Source organism: Canis lupus, chromosome 24 (genome assembly GCF_011100685.1).
Source record: "Canis lupus familiaris isolate Mischka breed German Shepherd chromosome 24, alternate assembly UU_Cfam_GSD_1.0, whole genome shotgun sequence".
NCBI lineage: Eukaryota > Metazoa > Chordata > Mammalia > Carnivora > Canidae > Canis > Canis lupus.
The window spans coordinates 18,666,464-18,684,660 of record NC_049245.1 but is presented as its reverse complement, the minus strand read 5'-3'; the positions used below and the strand labels follow the sequence as shown (position 1 = coordinate 18,684,660).

Here is an 18,197-nt window from a genome sequence, read left to right as displayed (position 1 = left end):
GGGTGCAGCTCCTCCCGCAGGGAAAAGCCAGGGTGCCCTGCCTCTCTGATCCCACTTCTTCCAAAGGAGAACAAGAGCCGGCAGATCCGGCAGTTCCACTTCCACGGCTGGCCTGAAGTGGGCATCCCCAGCGATGGAAAGGGCATGATCAGCATCATTGCGGCCGTACAGAAGCAGCAGCAGCAGTCAGGGAACCACCCCATCACCGTGCACTGCAGGTACCTCTCCCCAGCCCTCAGAGTGGGAGAGAAAGCAATGAGAGGCAGGCAGGGGAAGCGACAGTGAGGAAAGCCAGACAACAGCAGGGTACTGAGGAGCACCTGGCAGTTGAGTTTGGTGGCCAGCACAGGGCCAGATAATAAGAGAAGATCATGGTGTTTGAACTTTGCATTAAGTACTAGGGAACCAGTGATGTTAAAATATTGGACAGGGAAGCATTTGGGATGGTGATGGGGTGGTACAGGAGAGCAGCAGAGGATACTGACAGTGGAGAGACCATGGGCACTAGTGGGGGTGAGGGTCTGGCCTTCTTAAGAGACAGAGGAAAAGAGAAAAGGGTAACTATTTTGAGAAAGTTTGAAGAAAAATGAGCAAGACTGAAAACATAGTTGTGAAAGAGGAGTCAAGTGTGTAGAGTGTATCCCAAATTTAAACCAGGGTTACTGGTCATGATTGCCGTCACTGACAGAAGAATTATGGTAAGGGGACTCATTTTGGGGGGCAGAGGTGAATTTTGTTTGGGGCATGTTGTTTGAGATTGCACTTTAGGAAAAAAATTTACAATGAGTTTGAATTGCTTTTATAATTGGGGGAAGAAGTCTTAGAGAAGAAAGAATATATTATAAATCACTACAAATTGGTTTTTAAAAAGAGAAAAATGGGGGGGGGGGGGGGTGTGTCTAAGTGGCTTACAGCTGCCTTCAGCTCAGGTCATGATCCCAGGGTCCTGGAATCAAGCCCCATGTCAGGCTCTCTGCTCAGCAGGGAGTGTTCATGTGCACTCTCTCTCAAAAAACCTTTAGAGAAAGAGAAATGAGCAAAGAAACTTCTAAGAATATATCCAGTCAATATGCTTCAAGTGGCCAAAAGGAAATAATCACTAGGATTAAAGTGCTGCTTATAATAGTAAAAGATTGTAAATTATCTAAACATATTAATAGGTAGCTGACTCAATAAGCTATGATGGATCTCATGCTACAGAGCTGCAAAAATTAATGAGGAATCTGCTTATATACTGAGTATGGGTTAATCCTCTAGATGTATTGCTTTGTGAGCAAAATAAATGGGACATAGGGAAAGAACATGTGTTTCTGTTGGGGGGCACCTGGCTAGCTCAGTGGGTAGAGCATGCAACTTTTGATCTTGGGTTGTGAGTTTGAGCCCCATATGGGGTATAGAGATCATTTAAATAAATAAACTTTTGAAAACAATATATTTTTCTATTGGTATATGCATAAAAATATCTCTGGAAGGACAGACAGGTGAGGATCTGAGGACATTGGCACTTTCCCAGGAATGCATCCGAAAGCAAAAAAATGGAATATGAAAGAAGCTTTTCATTTGGGGGGCTGTTTTGAAATTTGAACTATGCTAATTTATTACCTATACAAAAGAAAGTACTTTAAAAATATTTTAAAGAAATAAATGGGCTGTGGACTGTGGGCCGCCGGGGTCGGTGAAGGATCTCAAGGTGGCTGGGCAAAAACTTGCTCTAAAAACCATTGACTGGGTAGCTTTTGGGGAGATCATACCCCGCAACCAGAAGACCATTGCCAACTCCCTGAAATCCTGGAATGAGATGCTTACCTCCAGGTTGGCTACTCTTCCTGAGAAACCACCTGCTATCAACTGGGCTTACTACAAGGCCAATGTGGCAAAGGCTGGCTTGGTAGATGACTTTGAGAAGAAGTTTAATGCCCTGAAGGTTCCTGTGCCAGAGGATAAATACACTGTCCAGGTGGATGCTGAGGAAAAAGAAGATGTGAAAAGCTGTGCTGAGTTTTTGTCCCTCTCAAAGGCCAGGATTGAAGAATATGAAAAAGAGCTGGAGAAGATGAAGAACATAATTCCGTTTGATCAGATGACCATTGAGGACCTGAATGAAGTCTTCCCAGAAACCAAATTAGACAAGAAGTATCCCTATTGGCCTCACAAGCCAATTGAAAATTTATAAACTTGAGTTGAGAAAACCCTGGCCTTCATATTATAAATGTTGGACATTAAAAATAATGATATGGAAAAAAGAAAGAAAGAAAGAAAGAAATGGCAAAGTGCACCAACTAATACAAATGGACAGTAAACATGAAAAGATGCTAAACTTTACTAGTAATATTCTGAGAAGTGAGAATGAAAACAGCACAGCATGGCTTTGTGCCCATTGGATTGGCAAAATCACAAAGATTCCTTGGCGGCACGCCTGGCTGGCTCAGTCAGTAGAACATGCAACTCCTGAACTCGAGGTTGTGAGTTTGAGCCCCACCCTGGGGGCAGAGATTACTTTAAAAAAATTAAAAACTTAAGAAAAAATAATTCTTTGGCTTGTCCAGATAAATCCTTCCTTCCCTACACTTTTATTGTCTCCCTTGGTCACCCTCTCTCTGCAAACCCCAGATTCTCTAGCTGCCCTGCATCAGCACCATGCAGCTGAATGAGGCTGAAAAAAAGCACCAGGTTGCAGGCTTCGTTTTACCTTCCTGACCACTGGCCTTGTATTAGGCCCTTAGTTTCTGCACCCTCCATTCTTCCAGACCATGGCTGGACATATTAGGGCCTGGTGCCAAATCTGGCCTGCTGCCTGGTTTTGTGTGGATCTGCGAGCCAAGAACTGTTTTCACGTTTTAAAATTTAAAAAAAAAAAAAAAAAATCAGAAGACGTATTTAATGATATGAAGATTGCATGAAATTCAAATTTCATTGTCCATATATAAGGTTTATTGTAACATAGCTCTGCCCTTTTGTTTATGTACTGGCTGCTCTCGTGCTCCAGCAGCAAAGAATTGAGACCATATGTGGTGCCCTCCTTGTCTCACACTGCTGCCCAGCATACAAGAAGTCAGAATTGTGCAATTAGAACTTGATTTTTTTCTCTTCTTGGCAAAACCGAAGATATTTTCTATCTGGCCCTTTACAGAAAACCTTGCCAGCCTTTGTCCTAGATGATTAGTTCACACCTCCTCTCAAACCTAGATACTATCACCACCTTTTCTGTCATCATATTTAAGAAAAGACGCTGTTTCTGTTTGACTAAGAATAGAGAAGCAATCAGAACTTCCATATGCTCCCAGCACACTACTGCCCATCTCCCTGCAGTGGTGCTGTGGACCCTGATTCCCTCCTGTTCAGTGGATGAGTTGTCTGACCCCTCTCTGAAGCCAGCTGCATTAATCATTAATTATCTATTGCTATGTAATAATATTATAACTTGGCATCTTAAACTTAGCATCTGAAAACAACACACATTTATCTCACAGTCTCTGTGGTCAGCAATTGAGCACATCTTAGGTTAGTCCTGTGCTTCAGGGTCTCACAAGACTGCAACCAAGGTGTTAGCCAGGGCTGTGTTCCCATCTGAGGCTCAATCAGGAAGGATCCATTTCTAAGCTTCCTTGGTTGTTGGTAGCATTCAGATCCCTGTGGGCTGCTGGACTAAGGGCCTCTGTTGTTTGAAAGTCCAAGTGGAAGTTCCTTGCCACCTGGACCTTCCCAGGGTGGTTGCTTGCTTCTAAGTCAGCAAAAAAGAGAATGTCTCCCTGCAAGACAGGCATTATGATCCCATGTAACATAATCACATACATGTGGTTACATGCATCTCATCACACTTGCCATTGACGCTGGTTAGAAGCACCTCACACATCCCGCCTACATTTTTGGGGAAGAGATTGCACAAGGGCATGAACACCAGGGGGTGGGGTTTGGGGGGCCACGGTAGGGTTTGTCTGCCATACCCACTGTCCACTTGGATATTGGTTCCATCCCCTTTTGTCCTTTCCTCTGGATAACTACCATCTTCATACAAATATGCTATAATTTCTCTCATTTTAATATTTTAAAAACTCTTACCTCTCATTCCCTTCCAGGTACCATCTATTCCTCTGTTTTCCTTAATAGTAAAGCTTCTCAAAAGATTTGTTCCAACTAACTCCCCACTTCCTTTCTTCTCATTCTCTCTTGAACCCATTCTACCCGCCCCCCACATTCCATTGCAGCTGCCTCTATGAGGGCTACTTGGTGACCTCCACATTGCCGATCCAGAGATTATTCTGTCTTGTTACCTTTATCAATATCAAACACAGTTGACCACTCACTTCTCTATGGAATGCTTTCAGCAGAGCTTCTCTCCTGGTTTGTGTCCTCATTGGCTGATCCTCTCCATTTGTGGTCCAGGACCAAGATAGACTTCCTTAGATCTCTTCTTTGTCAACTAACAGCCACTCCCCTAGGTGAGCCCATCTTGTCTGCTGGATTTCGTACCAACTCCTGTGTCATTACCACCATTTCACCCTCTCCCCTAAACACCAGATTTATATGTCTAGTTACCTACTCAACATTTCCACTAGGGTATCTTCAGTTGAAGGAGTTCAGATCAGGGGCACCTGGGTGGCTCAGTGGTTGAGCATCTGACTTTGGCTCGGGGTGTGATCCCGGGGTCCTGAAGTCAAGTCCCACATCAGGCTCACTGCAGGGAGCCTGCTTCTCCCTCTGCCTATGTCTCTGCCTTTCTGAGTTTCTCATGAATAAATATATAAAATCTTTAAAAAATAAAAAAATATATTAAAAAATAGTTGAGATCAGAACTTCTCATCTTTACTTCTAAGCCTACTATTTGCTCAGCCTTCCCCCAATCAACAAGTGGCATTTCAGTCCCCCAGCTAACTCAGATGAGAAGCCTTGAAGCCATACTGTTCTTATTTCCTCACACATGTACATCAAATCTCCAGCCTTGCTCTACATGGAAAATAGTTTGAGAATTATTTCTCATTCCATCCACCAGCAGCACCCCTCTGTCTAAGCCACCATCCGCTCTTCCCAGTAGTTATACTGGCCTCATTCGTTTCCCTATCCCAACCTTCCCCCTGTTCACAACACAGTAGCTAGAGAACTAGAGAAATCCTTCTAAAACCTTCAGTCAGGCCACATCACTTAGAATCCTGACAGTGGCTCACAAGGCCCAACTTGATCTGAGCTCTTGCCCAGGCCAGGCAGGTGTACCAGGGGGTTGACAATCTCCCTGAGGGCACTGACCTCACCCTTATCATTCTCCTTCCTTCTTTCTGTCCTTCCGTCTATCAAATCCAGCTACACAGCTCCCACACCTAGATATCCTGCCTCGTGCCTGAGATACTCCTCTCCCAGACAGCTGTTGGGCCTTGTCCTCACCTTCAGGTCTCTGCTCATGTGACACTCACTTAGAGAGCCTTCCCTGACCACCCTGCCTAGAACTCCTGTTCCTCTTTTTCCTTCCCACACTATATATCTTATTGTTTGGGCATATTGCTCCCTACCACAACTCCTGCCACACAGCAGGCACTCAATAAGGGTCTAGTGAATCACCTGATGACACTGAACATGGTGGATAGTGTCATAGAGTCTGGGTTCCTGGGATTTAGGAAGCAAATGAGAGGCATGGAAAAGAATCAGCATGCGCACACACACACCCTGTAGAGGCTCAGGGTTTATCAGGAAAAGAAAGAGAAGACTAGAATCCCAACAGGAGTGGGCAGCAGGACAACTCAGGCACATTTATAGATAGACAGTGAAGGCTCAGTGCTGGGTGAGAGGGAGTGTGCAAGAGGTTCTTCCACCACTGTCCAGTGGGCAAGTCCCGCAAGCAGACAAAGTGGGGCATCAGAAAAGGCAGCAGGGGTACTCCTTCCTCTCCAGAGCAGTATGAGTATGGGGCTTATGTGGAGAGGAGCAAATCGGCCCCTGTCTCTACCCTACCCCACCATCTCCATTAGATGACAGCCCTTCCCATGAGCACCAGCCTCCACCTTGGCCTTTTTGTGCTCAGTGCCACTGTCTTCACCTGATCAGCACAGTGGACTGTAACAGATGTGGTATGTCTGCTCTATTATAGCGCGGGGGCAGGACGGACGGGGACCTTCTGTGCCCTAAGCACAGTCCTGGAACGGGTGAAAGCAGAGGGGATTTTGGACGTCTTCCAAACCGTCAAGAGCCTGAGGCTACAGAGGCCACACATGGTCCAGACACTGGTAAGCTGCCTGCACTACCACCGCATCTACAGACCTTCTCTGTGAGGGCTAGCCCAGTGGGGGAGGCTCTTCCAGGGGGCCCATCGTTCCCCCAAGGTGCCCCAGCTAGAATAAGCCTTGGTGACAGAGCAGAGGGACACAGCCCTATCACCAGGAAGAGAATTGAGTGGCCTCGTGAAGACTAGAAAGAGGTGCTTGGGTACCCCATAGGGCTTGTCTGCACTCTTCCATGGGTCCTGGGATAGGAAGACTCAGGTATGCCGCCTCTACTGCTCAGGCTCCTGACTGTCTCATTAACCAGTAACCACTGAGTATGGGGACAAGCACCCAAAAGGGCCCCTGAACCTCGGAGAGCAAGACATGTATGAGGGGAAAGAAAAATACATTTTAAGAGGTTTCAGAATTGGTGAGGCTTTGAGAGCCAGAGCACCTGCAGTCTGGCAACCATGGTGAGGTGCAGGCCACACCCAGCCATCTCCCCAGCTGCTTGGTCTGCCAGCCCTGCACACTCCTGTCTAACTGCTGCAAACCTAGGACCACATCTTCCTTTCTGGTCACCTCCATCAGGACAAAATTAGCTATACTCAACCCAGAAGGGGAACGCTATCAGAACTTCGCAGGCAGGTCAGGGCTCAGGTGCAAGTCCAAAAACATTCACTTCCCTCAGGTTCCCATCTTTTAAAAAACTGGTCTGTCAGGAATTGCACGTACCTGATTCTCTTCAATAACGGTGGCTTTTCCCCTCCTTTTGCTCTACAGGAACAGTATGAGTTCTGCTACAAGGTGGTGCAGGAATATATTGATGCATTCTCAGATTATGCCAACTTCAAGTAAGAGGTGATGAGATCCAGTGGACAGGAAATTTGCCTTTAATATTTTGTAATATTCTGTTTTGTTAATATACCCAAAATTGTGTATATATCTTATAACTGTTTTAGAAATTGGTACATAGGCTTCTATTACCTATTAGGTGGAGATTTTATATGTAAATGTGTTAGTACTGATAGTCCTTTTTCCAATGTTTTATTGGGGAATTAAATAGTGTGATGTTTGGATTGATATCGTGAAATCCTCTGCCTGGAAATTGAGCTGTATTATTCTTTGGTTTAGACATCTTTTCCTAAAGAAGGAACACAAAATTCATTCCAGGTAGCTCAGCATCAACTAAGAAAAAAAGCACAAAGTTCTCAGAGCTCTTGAGGAAATTGGTTGTCCTGGTGCCCCCACTCCCTCACCCCTTTCAGGTTCTTATTCCCTTCCTGCTCTGTAAATAATCCCTCCCCATTCCACCCTCCCCACCACCACCACCACAACCTACTGTGGGGAGTAAAGGAACCAGAGCGGTATCTCTGGCAACACACTAGGGATTATCAGGTAATAAAAGCTTTGACTCCCTGAGGAAGCGTCTCCCTTTGTCTGGGGTGGGGCAGCCATACCAGGGCTGGGGCTCTTACCTAGGCCACTCCTGGCCCTGCTTATTAGTGTTCTGTCTCAACTGGTCTCACAAACCGCCATCCTCTCAACTCCTTTCCAATGGCACAGCCTCTCCAGCTCTCAGCTAGTTGCCAGGACTCACCTTTCGTTCCCAACACATCTTTGGTACAGTGATCCCAGCCAGCCTTGCTCCCTGGAAGATGGCCAACATCCTCAGTGTTTCCCTGGCACAGGGGCATGGAAGAAAGAGGAGATAGCTGACTAAGTCCAGTCCAACTTCACTGGTGCTTTGCTATAAAATTGTCTGGATTGTGTCACTATCCAGGATAAGTCTTTATACCCACACTTACTAGATTAAATAGCTTTCATTTCCTTTTATATCTGCCCTCATTTCCTGGACTTTTATATGGAAGTGTCTCAGATCCAGAGGCCAGGATAGTAGGAGTCTTCAATTCCAACTTGATAGCAAGCCTGACATTATATAAAAATGTCTGGCATTTGTGTTTTAAGTCATGTGGATGTTCATTTATTTCTCATGTAATGGTGTGCTCAGTCCAGAGACCCAGTATTCTCCCATCTTGTCCCAGTGCCCCTTAGAATGTTATTCCTTTTTGTTTTGTTTTGTAAGATTTTATTTTTTGGTTCATGAGAGACAGAAAGGCAGGGAGCCTGCTACAGGGCTTGATCCCAGGACCCCAGGATCACGACTTGAATCAAAGGCAGATGCTCAACTACTGAGCTACTCTGGTGCCCTTAGAATGTTGTTATTGTCCTCACAGCTGAAGCTGGATCACGGTCTTTTCTTATGGACAAGCAAAAAGAAAATAGAGAGCAAGCAACTTCATTTTTAAGGACATGAAGAAAAGTTCTTTCCATTTTCACTCCTATCCTATTGGCCAAAACCTAGTCATAAGGCTACACTGTGTGACTATAGGAATGTTGGGAAATGTAGTCTTTAGTTGGCACAGCTGGGAGGGTGGGTCTGTTCATTGCCTCTTACCCTCATGAGCAGCTCATCGTGGGAACAGGAATGTGAACTGGTTGCCACAGCTGTCAATACAGGGCTAAGAGAGTCTTACAACCCATGGGGACTTTCTCAAAGAGCAGGGTCAGGCCCTGGGCTACTCAGGCTGTCAGGAGTAAGAAGTGGCACCACAGCCCAAGCCATGGGAAGCACAGTCAGAGGTCATTGCTGCTGTACTTGTTGGCAGAGGTGGGACTTGAGCTGGATCCAAGGGATGCCAGAAATGCGGATGAGTGAAAGGAGGCAAAGTCACATGGAACCACATTACTGAAGGCCTCAGAACCCTACAGAAGGTGAACAGGTGTGGTGGCTTTAAGATGGGAGCCAGGTTCAGCACATACTCAGGATATCTTCAGGAGGCAGGGGCACCATAACAGACAACCTCTGGAAGTTTCTGAGAAGTGAGTGGGTGTCAGAAGTACTTAGTCCTTCTGTAAGAACTAAGGAACTCCAAGTAACAATAAATTCAAAACTCAGTGGTTTTCAAAGAAGCATGGGCAAATTAAGCAATCTGAGAAGGATTTCTGATGAGAGGTGCCATGTTTGAGAAGGAGACCCTGGCTCTATGCAAGCTACAGTTTGGTGCCTCTGTGACCAAGTCCTGGCAGGTGGAGGAGGCCACAGGCCTTGGGTCAGCAAGCTATATAGCAAATCTGTAGGAGAGCCCCTCACGTGTCCTGGGTTGCCTCCTTACCTCCCAGCAGGCTGCCTACCTCCTGTTGCTAGGGCTGGTGTGGAGCAGCTTACTAGTGTGTACAAGGGTTCCTACCGAAGGACTGATTACCAGCTCACCAGAGTGGCCTGGCTACTTCCCCTTTCTGTTGAAATCCATGCAGATTTGCTTGGTGGCTGGGTGTGTGTGTGTGTGTATATATATAAAATTTAAGATTATTATTTGAGAGAGAGAGAAACAAAACATGAGCAGGGTGGAGGGCCAGAGGGAGAGGGAGAAGCAGACTCCCCACTGAGCAGGGAGCCCAATGTGGGGCTCCATACCAGGAACCTAAGATCATGACCTGAGCCAAAGGTAGATGCTTTACCAACTGAGCCACCTAGGCGCCTCTGGGCCAGTATTTTAAATATCACCTGGCTGCTAAACAGATGTCTTCAAGCAGGACTTGCACTGTTGAAAGAGACATAAACCTGACAGGAACTAGTCAAGGCTAAGGGGTAAGTGTATCAGGGTTCACACCACACAATTGTGTGGGCACAGCAGGGGTGACTGCTTCATCCAGTGCCCGCCCCTCAGTTGGTCAGCTGTGCTGCATGGAGTTAAAGCTAGAGCCTGTGAGGACTTCTCAGAACAGGGAGCGAGGCATCCAGTGCCCACTGTGCTCAGACCCCAGTTCATCAAGTCAGCGCCCTCATGGGCGTTCAGTTTCCCTCAGCACTCCACCACCAAAAGCGTAAGTCTTTGGTTTTAATTTTTTAAAAAAAAAGGCACCTCCACCAGGCCTGTAGTCCTCTGCCTTTGTGATAGACTCACTCGATCTTCTGTCACACTTTATCCAGAATCCTATCCCAGATTCCCTTGTTACCTCTTGCCAAGGATCCACTCTCTGCCCTCTGGCTCCTTCCTCCCTTCTGACTTTATCCTCACTCTGTAGCCTCTGCTCCTCCTCTCTCCATCCTCAGAGCCCAAGCATTCCTGTGATCTGTATGCTGTGGACCTTCAGCCCTACCCCAGCCCTGAGCTACAGGTCGGCATAGCCTGCTTCCTGCCAAGTGACTGCAAAAGGTGACCCACAGGTACCTGTCTCACCCATGGTTGAGGGGTTCACCTGGTCTCTCCAGAGTCTACCATCCCTTCCTGCAGCCTTCCAGCATTCTCTGCACCTCTCTCCCTCCACCCCTAGCCCGGGGATCCAGACCCACTGGCAGTTCTTGTGTGGACTCTTCTCCATTTCGTTCTTACGTGGGAGCACCGCAGCTACCCTGTGTGCAGACCCTAGCTAACTCATTGTCATCCTTTGCCCAGACCATCTGATCAGGGGTTTGTGTCCCTCTGCTCCAGCAGCACCTGAGCACTCAGCTCTAAGCCTCTGCTTTCCCAACTGACTACAAGCAGCTCCCAGACAGATGAAGTCCTGTCCTCCAGGCAAGCATGAGTTGGAGCTCAGTGGTGAACAACCAGCTTTCTGTGCCCTGCTGAGAGGGATACGAGGATGAATTTTAGAGTCTGTAATCTGGAAGAGGACAGAAACATTCTTGAAAAGCTATGTATGTTGCCAGAAAGAAAGGAACCAGAGCGTCCCCTGGGAAGCTTAATTCTGATTTGAATTTTTTAGGAAAAACTACAAACAAATTACAGAAAAAAAAGGCACCCCATTCCTCTTTTATTTATTTTTTTTTTTTTAATTTTTTTTTTTTTTTAATTTATTTATGATAGTCACACAGAGAGAGAGAGAGAGGCAGAGACACAGGCAGAGGGAGAAGCAGGCTCCATGCACCAGGAGCCCGATATGGGATTCGATCCCGGGTCTCCAGGATCGCGCCCTGGGCCAAAGGCAGGCGCTAAACCACTGCGCCACCCAGGGATCCCGCCATTCCTCTTTTAAAATAAACACAGGGGGGATCCCTGGGTAGCGCAGCGTTTTAGCGCCTGCCTTTGGCCCAGGGCGCGATCCTGGAGACCCAGGATCGAATCCCACGTCGGGCTCCCGGTGCATGGAGCCTGCTTCTCCCTCTGCCTATGTCTCTGCCTCTCTCTCTCTCTCTCTCTCTGTGACTATCATAAATAAATAAAAATTTAAAAAAATAAAATAAAAAATAAAATAAAATAAACACAGGGGACTTTGAATAAAACATTCTGTAAGCCCAAACCAGAACTAAGCTAGTTTATTGAACTCCATCATTTTTACTAAACCACAAATGTTTCTCTAAAAATTACTTGGTTAACCAACACATATAGGAACAAAGTGTATTATTTCTCCAAACAATTTAACTATATAATCCACATATTGTCTCTGGTCTCCACTAAATATAAATCATTTTGGAAATTCATGTCCAGGCACCCATGAATGACTGGTGCCCATTAGGCCATCCCCTCCCCCATCTTTGCCACAAGATTTGACACACCTACTCTTTTTTTTTTTTTTTAAGATTTTATTTATTTATCCATGAGAGACAGAGAGAGAGAGGGGGGCAGAGACACAGGCAGAGGGAGAAGCAGGCTCCATGCAGGGAGCCCGACGTGGGACTCAAACCTGGGTCTCCAGGATCAGGCCCTGGGCCAAAGGCAGCGCTAAACCACTGGGCCGCCCGGGCTGCCCACACACCTATTCTCCTAATGACTGGCTACCACAACACCAAGCCTGACCCTGGCTCTTGCATTTGTTTAGCCCAAATGCAGAGATTGGCTATTAATCCTATAAACAGGCCTCTGCCCTCCTCCTGTCCCCCATGCTAATAGCTGGTGGTGAAAAGCTGGGCTGACGCAGATTGATAGGTGGGGGCATGTTTCAAGTGCCCTAGGTTAGCTGTGTCCAAGTCCATGAATAGTCCCTTGGCTGAGCACAGAATGGGGAGGGCTTGGAACCCTGAGAGGCAAAACTATTCCTACCTCCTGCTCATTCATAGTCCTACCAGCTACTAGCCTGCAGATGCTGTACTACCCCCTTAGCAGCCCCCCCCCCCCCCCCCATGGGCTGGCTGGGAGGAAAGAGAAGCTGCCTGGGGGTAGGTGTGCCCCACCCAAACCTGCCTCCATCTGGAATGATTCATCACTAGTGCCCAGGTGTATGGATGAGGACTGCTCCATCCAGCCTATTTTGCAGTTTGGCAGACAAGCCTTCAGGCCCTCGTAGACTCCCCCAGGCATTTCCCGCCCCCTAGGCTACTGTTTGTTTCTGGATCAGAGAAGACCAGGCTTTGTAGGCCAAAGGGCAGGAGCTTGAGGATGCAACCTGGGAGAAGGGAAGTGATTTTTCAGGGCCTGGCCAGGCTGGAGCAGGAGTCTTAGTACTTCAGATCCCTGGGAGGGAGAGGGAGCAATTTGGTGACCCCAGGGCCAGTGGCTAAAAATACACTAGGAACATACACTGATAAGAGAAGGGTGTTGGGTGGCAGGCTGCGCCCCCTCCCTCTTTGAGACATCACTGAAGTGCGTGGACCAGGAACAGTGTAGTGTCTCCTGATCAATAAATCCTAGCACTGGCTGTCTCCAGGGTGGCGGGGGATCCACTGTCACCTGGAGGAGCCACCTCAAGGAGCCAGCTCCTCCATAGCTTTCCCTCAGTAAGTAAAGAGGCTGTTCTCCCCAAAGGCTGGGACTCCTGGATGGAAGTCTGTCCTGCGTGTATGACACACTGTTCTTCTTCTCCCTCCCAAGTCCCTCTACCCCGAACCATGTCCCAGGAAAAAACCCTTTACCTTTCTCTCTGCACCACTGTCCCTGTGCCTGCTGCTTTTAGCATAGGAGGGATGAGGGGTGGAAGCACTTGCCCAACCCCGGGCAAGTGTCTGCCTGTGTCTCTGCCTCTCTCTCTCTCTCTCTCTGTCTCTCATGAATAAATAAATAAAATCTTAAAAAAAAAAAAAAAAAAACACTTGTCCATGTCACCACCACATCCATTCCACACCCCCAACTGCCATGGAAGAGAGATGACAAAGGACAGAGGCAGCATGCCATGCACCAGGTGCCCCAAATGCCCCTACACTGCTGCCTGGCCCTTGGAGAGCTTCCCTTACCTCTGTTCCTCTTCCCAACCTTCTCCCACTTCTAGAATCCCTGAAGGAGGGAGGGGTAGGCCTGACAGACAAAGGAAGGCCCTCTGCTGGCAAGGCTGGGACCCTCTGTGTCCCAGGAGGTTCTGGGGAAGGCTAGTTGCCAGGAGCCTTTGGGGTCCAGATCCCAAGAGTCTTTGGATGAGGGGCAGTGAGGGAAGAGGGAAGGGCATTAGGAAACACAAGCTATCCTTGAAGTGCCAGGTGTCTAAGGGGCCCTGGAAGAAATGGAAAGAGTTATGGATGGAAGCGCCTGTCGTCTTGAGTGCTGTTATCCAGGCTAGGCTTCCTGCTGCTGCTGCTGACTGTTCATTTTGGACCCTCGAAGGCTCAGCACTGGTCCCATGGCTGGTACCCTGGAGGAAAGGGAGCTTCCAGCTCAGCCCAGCCACCCCCACCTGCCCCCAAGGTGGGTTAAAGGTATCCCCCGCCTGAGTGGGAGGAAGAAGGTATTAGCTGGGGCTCCTTCACCTACTGTGAGCCTAGGGTAGGAGCAGTGGGCAGGCCACAGCCTTGGCTCGTTTCTGAGGAAGGGTCCTGGGCACTGCAGCAAACGGCCCAGACCAGACCGCCCATAACCTCCCAAGCAATTCCCTGGCTCCCCCTGAGAACAGTGTGCCCTGGGAGGGCAGAACTACAGGCTGGTGGCCCCTCTGTAGAAAGCAGCACCTGGTGCAAACACTGCTAGTAAGTACAGGGAGAGGCCTGGCATTGGCCAGCAGGGGCCATTGTGGCTAAGGACTTGGGGGATATGTGGACAAAAGAGGGGAGTAATGAGCTAAAACTGAGACGACCCCTGGGCACACAGCAGGATGCTATCTGCTATCCTTCCTATTTCCCAGAATTCTAGACAATTTATGATAAGATACTTATGTTAAATTAAAAGAAGTAACTAGTGGAGTGGAGAGAATTCTACTGAAAACCTCCATAAGACAGTGGCTGTACTAGGGTCCTCCAGGCTTCTTTCTTGTCAAGAGAAGCCCATATGTCCGGAGGTGAGCAGCCCCTCAGTGAAAAGAGGTGAGGGGTGTGAACTTACACTATTAGGTAAGGGGGTCCCAAGAACCAAGGCTGACGCACTAGAAATGCAGTGATTGCAGAAGACCAGTGTGCAGCGATGGATTATTATTACTATTTTGCATTTATTTTAAAGTGCACGGGAAAGCCATAACTGAAGGAGAAAAAGTAAATTCGTATTAGGCAAAAACATTACGTAATTTAAGTTGGTGTGAGCTCAGGTTTTTACAAACCAGGTTTGTTTGGGGTGGGCAACGCCCAGGGAGCTCCAGAGCCCCCACGCTGGGTTCCCTAGCCGGCAAGGGGGTCCTCAGGACGAGAGAGCAAGCTGGCCGCCTGGCGGACCAGGTCGGGAGAGGTGAGGGCGGGCAAGGTCGCAGGCGAGCAGCCTGGTGACCAGGGCGTCCTCTGAAATGATCACCTCCTCCCCCCACAGACTGGACCTAGAGCACCGCGCCCTGTCGCCTTCCAATAAAGATACGAAGCCCCTGAAGCTGCTGCTTCGAGCTCTCTCCTCTGTCCCGTCCCTCGCCCACCCGCTCTGAGACTCTCCAGCGCGGGGGTTGGGGGACGTGGGCCCCGCCCGCCGGCGGGAGGGACGCGGGGCGGGGCGGGGCAGGCCCTGCAGGGAGGGTGCGGCCAAGGCCCGGGCCCGAGGACCCCGCGGAGGTGTGCCTGCGCGCGCCGCCCCGCCCTACGGGCTCCCGGGGGTGGGGGCGGGGCCCGCGGACTACGCGTCCCGTGGTGCCCCGCGGTCGTCTCCGGGCCCCGTGATGCCCTGCGGCGCGCCGGAACCGGGAAGGCTGCGGCCATGCTTTGCGCGCTGAGAGTTTGGGGCGCGGGTCCCCGGTGGGGGCCTCCGGCCCCGCTGCTGCTCCTCGTGCGCGGCCGCAAGACCCGCCACGACCTTCCGGCCAAGTCCAAGGTCGGGCGCGTGGCGACCCCGCCCACGGTGGATCCCGTAGAGTTCTTCGTGCTGACGGAGCGTTACCGGCAGTACCGCCAGACGGTGCGCGCCCTCAGGTGTGTGTGACGGCGGGGGCGGCCGCCGGCGCCGTGGGCTGTGAGGCGGAGGGCGGGCGGAGAGGGTGCCGACCGCGGGCCTGTCTCCGCCCAGGCTGGAGTTCGTGACTGAGGTGCGGAAGAAGGCGCACGAGGCCCGGGCCGGGGTCTTGGCAGAGCGCAAGGCGCTGCAGGATGCCACCGAGCACCGCGACCTGATGGCCTGGAACCAGGCGGAGAACCAGCGGCTCCACGAGCTGCGGTGAGTGGGCCGGGAGGCGGGGCAGGCCGCTGGTGGCGCGGGGCAGACCCAGCCGCGCGCAGTCTCAGCCTCTTGCCCTCGCCCCCACCCCAGGTTAGCTAGGCTGCGGCAGGAGGCGCGGGAGCAGCAGCAGCGGCAGGCGGAGGAAGAAGCCCGGCGGGCCCGAGAGGCCCAGGCCTGGGCGCAGCTCAAGGAGCAGGAAGTGCTGCAGCTGCAGGTGGGTCGCGTCTCCGGGCCTGGAGCTAAGGGCCGGGAACAACTCCTGGGCGGCAGTCCTGGGCGCGGCGCAGTGGGACACTGGCCAGCGCACTGAGGGAGCGAGCAGCCTTGAGGCTCAGTTAGCAGGTGAGGATTTGGGGGAGGAGTGCAAAGAGAGTGACGGGCGCAGACACCCAGAGGTGAGAGTTGACATTAGAATTGTAAAGTATCCGAGTAGCTAGGTGGCGGTAAGCCCGCCTCTTACCCCGGAAGGGCCCCCAGTTCCACAAGGAGTTGGTATTTTGTTTTGCGGGTATAGTCATTGAAGTGTTAATATTTTGGGCTAGGGTGGCAGGTGTGAGACTAAAAAGCAGGGAGACCATTTGGGAGTGATCCATTAAGAGTGGATGAGGTCTGAATTAAAGTAATGGGGGGGTGCGGAGAACAAGTTTGACAGAGATTAACGAGGGACATTGAGGCAACATTCAACCCAGTGGGACTCGAGATTGTCACAACTGGTGTGCTTGGAGTTCTGGCTGAGATGTCCAGTGGATAATTATCTAAGAGGAATATGATAAGGCTGCCTGATACTCTTCCACTGGAAGGTCACAGAGGACCTGGGCTCCAAGCATCCATCCAGAGGGAGAACTGGAGACTCAGTGGGCTAAAGGTCAGCAGGCCTGTGCTGGAGACTTCCATTCAGTAGCTTTCTGTCTCCCAATAGGAGGAAGCAAAAAATTTCATTACCCGAGAGAACCTGGAGGCACGGGTGGAAGAAGCATTGGACTCGCCGCCGAAGAGCTACAATTGGGCCATCACCAGGGAAGGGCTGGTGGTCAGACCACAGCATAAGGGCTCGTAAGGGTCCAGTAAGGACAGTGCCCACCCAGGGACCATGTGTGTATGGGGTAGGAGGGTTGGGCCTGATCTGGAATAGATCTGTTGATGTTGCTTAGGAAGAAGGAGGCTCAGCCTATTCCAGTGTCCTCCTCACATTCTGCCCTGCACCCACCACCTGGTTGGCAGTTCCCATACATACTGTCCTGTTCTACACCCATGTACGACTCAGCAAAGCAGCAGACCTTAGAGGTTTCCAGCTCACAGTGGCTCACAGTGGCGCAGAATGGACCACAGTCCCCTCGATCAACTCGGTCTAAGTGTCATCAAGGACATGGACAGAGGTTGGCAAATTACAGTCCTTTGGCCCAGTTTGTCCTACTGCCTGTTTTTGTAAATAAATTTTATTGGAACACAGCTACATTCATTCATTGACTACTTTCACACTATAATGGCAGAAATGAGCTGTGTAACAGACTATTTGACTTGCAAAGTGTAAAAAATATTTGTTACATGGGTTTTTGTTTTTTTTTTTTTTTTAAGATTTTATTTATTTATTCATGAGAAACAGAAAGAGAGAGGCAGAGACACAGGGAGAGGGAGAAGCAGACTTCATGCGGGGAGCCCAATGTGGAACTCGATACTGGGACTCCAGGATCACACCCTGGGCTGAAGGCAGACGCTCAACTACTGAGCCACCCAGGTGTCCCATGTTACATGGGTTTTTAGAGAAGTTTGCCAACTCCTGATCTAGAGCTTTAGGACTCTAGCCAGAGTATCCAGGTAACAAAAGGGCAGCAGAGACACAAGCTAACCACTGGCCAAAGACCCGCTTCTGCTTGATCCTAAGATTTGCCAGCTGAGGTCTGGTGTGCCCAAGGCACAGAAGTAAGGAAGAAACCCCATTTCTTTATCAGTGGCCCTTTCTACCCAAGGCTTCCATGACCCACATGGCCCTGGCACTACCAGCTTCCTTGGACTACACACCATATTGGTACTGGCAAGAGGCCTGATTGACCTTTAGAAGATCAATGTGGCTTATCTAGCACTTGGACCAAACGCTATGGGTACCAGAATTGTAATTGAAATTCACAAGGTTCAACAAGTGAACATATAGATTTATGGCCCCTATTCAAGCATAAGTCCTCGTGTCTTTCAGAGTCAGAGCTGCTGGCCCTTTGTCACTAATTCACCTGAACTTGCCCAGATACCACCAGAGGAAAATGAACAGAATCCTAGTTTCTTTCCCCAACTCCCAGGTTGTGGAGACAGTCTGGAAACCCCTAAAACATGAAAACCTTTTAGGGAATATGTGCCATCCTTCAACATTCAAGTGAGGTAGCAGGTATAGAGGTACAAGCAGAGGGCTAATAGTTATACTGCCTTACACCCAGCCTCCATCAGGCCCTGCACCCCTGAAGGCAATAACCTCCCTCCCCAGGCTGATGTGGGTCATCTTTCCTCTGGTGCTGAGCCCAGGCACAGG

General features: G+C 49.7%; 2 protein-coding genes across 5 annotated transcripts in view; both read left to right on the top strand.

The window, feature by feature from the left end:
* The window catches only part of PTPRA (protein tyrosine phosphatase receptor type A), a 171,017-nt gene extending 163,407 nt beyond the window's left edge, over window positions 1-7,610 (top strand). For 3 of the 4 annotated variants that reach the window (XM_038571770.1, XM_038571769.1, XM_038571773.1), the window contains 3 exons: window positions 67-218; window positions 6,077-6,212; window positions 6,972-7,610. In XM_038571770.1, the coding sequence (XP_038427698.1) occupies window positions 67-218; window positions 6,077-6,212; window positions 6,972-7,046 (363 nt within the window). In that variant the 3' untranslated portion in view covers window positions 7,047-7,610. The remainder of the gene's footprint in view (window positions 1-66; window positions 219-6,076; window positions 6,213-6,971) is intronic. The other variant, XM_038571771.1, reaches the window with a different exon arrangement.
* A 7,522-nt stretch (window positions 7,611-15,132) lies between these two features.
* On the top strand, window positions 15,133-17,128 carry MRPS26 (mitochondrial ribosomal protein S26). Its single transcript, XM_038571365.1, has 4 exons — window positions 15,133-15,435; window positions 15,530-15,676; window positions 15,770-15,893; window positions 16,599-17,128. Exons 1-4 carry the CDS (start codon window positions 15,224-15,226, stop codon window positions 16,734-16,736), a joined length of 621 nt encoding a protein of 206 aa, XP_038427293.1. The 5' UTR covers window positions 15,133-15,223; the 3' UTR covers window positions 16,737-17,128.
* The last annotated feature ends 1,069 nt before the right edge of the window (window positions 17,129-18,197 follow it).